At 42.0% G+C, this 3129-nt stretch overlaps 1 protein-coding gene across 1 annotated transcript; it reads left to right on the plus strand.

Moving 5' to 3' along the window:
• Positions 1-73: 73 nt before the first annotated feature.
• On the plus strand, positions 74-2339 carry csf1a (colony stimulating factor 1a (macrophage)). The gene is made up of 4 exons (XM_056605311.1): positions 74-136; positions 733-903; positions 1666-1900; positions 2188-2339. Exons 1-4 carry the CDS (start codon positions 74-76, stop codon positions 2337-2339), a joined length of 621 nt encoding a protein of 206 aa, XP_056461286.1.
• Positions 2340-3129: the final 790 nt, after the last annotated feature.

Below are 3129 nucleotides of genomic sequence, written 5' to 3' on the forward strand. Positions count from 1 at the left end.
CCATTATTAATATATAGTATACATTTATATTTACCTTAATTACTGCGTCTCCACTCTCATATTTGCCTCCCAGATGGATAACCAATTGGAGAATGGATGTTCAATAGTCTATGCATTCACAGAACGCCAGAATTTGGTGAGTAGTCATAAATAACCTGCTGTGTTTGTATTGCATTACATTTAGTGGTTGTTTTAGATGAACAAGGTTGAAGTTATAGTGCTTCAACATGAACTACATCGGGGAATCAATACAGGAAAGAGTGTGTGGCATATTCACACAGAAACCAGTTAGAATAAATAAGACAAGGAACTAACTGTACGAATGTGAACCAACAAAATAATATTAGATGTAGTATTTCAAAGTTTTTGTTGGAGCACAAACGGAACCGTTTCTAGAAATGATATCTGCATTAAAGGTTCAGAGAAGTAACACGTCTAAAGAGCAGAGGCAACACTTTATAATAATGGCATATGAATTAACCATTCATTAACATTAATTAACGCTGTATAAGGAATAACTAACAATTAATTGACACTTGATCGATCTTCATTGAACAGTTAACTACTGGTCAAGTAATATTTACTAATTGTGTTCATGTTAACTATGAGGGGATGATATTGATGTTGACTAAGGTATTCATTGAAACATATTTAAACGGATTAGGGTTAAAGGCAAATACCTAGATATCTGTAAATTTGCCTGGCTTACCCTAACCCATCTTTGTTCTACAGAGTGAAGTCTGTTATGTCAAAGCTGCCTTTCCACATATCCTGGAGTTGCTGAACACACACTTCAACTATGCAAAGAACTCTGACAACCGGAGATATGTCAGCACTTTGAGAAGGGTCATCTTCAACCTTTATTCCCAAGGATGTGTACCAGAAATCAATGAAGAGATTGAGGTAAAGTCTGCAGAACAAAGCAATCACTAAAGATTAGGATTGGTAAAACTCACAGAACAAAGCAGTCACTAAAGATTAGGATTGGTAAAGTCTGCAAAACAAAGCAATCACTAAAGATTAGGATTGGTAAAGTCTACAGAACAAAGCAATCACTAAAGATTAGTATTGGTAAAGTCTGAAGAACAAAGGCAACATTTAAGTAGGATTAGTAAAGTCTACAGAACATAGCGATCACTAAAGATTAGGATTGGTAAAGTCTACAGAACAAAGCAATCACTAAAGATTAGGATTGGTAAAGTCTACAGAACAAAGCAATCATAAAGATTAGGATTGGTAAAGTCTACAGAACAAAGCAATCATAAAGATTAGGATTGGTAAAGTCTACATAACAAAACAATCACTAAAGATTAGGATTGGTAAAGTTTACAGTGCAGTCTAAACAAAGCAATCGCTAAGGATTAGGATTGGAAATGACTAGTAACTGAGCATTTTTCGATGTTATTCAGATATGACTTGACAGATGTCATTGAGTCCAAAACTATGCACTTCGTCTTAATTACATCCGGTGGGTTTTTGGATGTGACAGCTGCTAACAAATGACCTTTCACCGAAAAGTTTGTATGTGGTCTTAACTTGGGATGTGAATAACAATCCCATCCCTAGTCTTAACATGGACGATTCTGTTGTATTATAGAATTGAAGGCATCTTTTTGTTCCTATTCTCCTGTGTGTGTTGACTCGGCTGTGTCCTGTGTACGGCAGGACAGCCCCGTGAGCTTCACCAGGGTCCTGTGCAGCTCTCCTAAGGAGGCTCTTCAGAAGGCCCGGGGCGTGGTGGAGCTGTATGCGGTGCTGCTGCGGCAGCGGAGCAGCCCTGTGGACTGGAGCTGTCAAGAGGAGTACGCTGCCCTGGAGTACGAGGAGGGGGAGGGGGAGGAGCCACCAGCAACCATCACGCCACCAGCAACCATTCCCATACCGGACACGACAGCCTCCGGTATGGGAGACGACAAGATACACATCTCTAACAGAAAGCCACACACACGCACACACACACACACACACACACACACACACACACACACACACACACACACACACCCAAATACACTGTCCCACGGACACAAAACTCTAAAACATGTTGTGAAGTACGAATGATATACCATTGCGGTTGGAAATGTTCAATGTATATTGACCTGTTTTGGATTAATTTCCCTTTATCAGACTTCTCTTTTCCCTTCAGGTGTATTTGAATGCCAATGCCCTTGCCCATGGTTCCCTAAGGCCGCCACTCCATCCTCCTCCACGGCTCAAAGCTACAGTCCACGGACACAGCCTGCCCAAGACCCAACCACAGCTGCCCTGCCTCCGGGTTTCATCCGTCATCCATATCACACGGACACAACAATGTCTCATGGGACTATCGACAAAGATAATCTAACGCCAAGTCCCTTTAAGACGGCAGCATTCTCTCACAGTCAGCCGTTTGAGGAAAGGGAATCGTCTGACGTTCCAGCAAGGGTGATCGAGGTTCCATATTCACCCGAAGCTGTATCGGTCAGGGTTCCTGTTTTGATGGATGAGACGGATGGACAGGCAGAAAAGGATTTAATGTACAGAAGTGAGGCCTCAACCACAGGGCCCTCTGTGTTATCTGAGAACGCGTCTGTGAGCCCAGCCCTCGGTCTGGCTGATGGACAGAGGACTTTCAGCAGTGGTGAGACCACCACACACGGGTGGGCCAAAAGAACGCTGGAGGCAAAGGACTTTGACTCACAACACCAATACGACACTGTGTTACTCAGCCAGGAGGAAGTCCTCAGACTTGAATTTTATGAATCTAAGGCCACCAAAGGAACGCACAGAGCGACACCGAAGAGCACTGCTGATAATCATGACGATTTTACAATGGATCAAATGGCATTTATGGATGCCAGGGCATTGAGAAGAAGACAGAAATATTCGTCAAAATACAGAATCTTCCCAAGAGATCTACGAACAAAAGCAAAGGATATTCCATCGACCGCAACAGCAAAGTCTGAATCAGAAGAGACCAGGACAGCACACCAGGACAGGAGCAGGAGTCGTCATACGTTCCGATAGATACCAACACAGAACAATTTTGTTATTGGAAGAGGGCACATAGCATTGTTATTTACTGTTTCATTAATTATTAACTGTAACTTCTAACTATAGTTTTAACTATAGTTTAGTTTTTTTATCTCT

The sequence above is a fragment of the Gadus chalcogrammus genome, chromosome 13, assembly GCF_026213295.1.
Source record: "Gadus chalcogrammus isolate NIFS_2021 chromosome 13, NIFS_Gcha_1.0, whole genome shotgun sequence".
In the NCBI taxonomy this organism is placed as follows: domain Eukaryota; kingdom Metazoa; phylum Chordata; class Actinopteri; order Gadiformes; family Gadidae; genus Gadus; species Gadus chalcogrammus.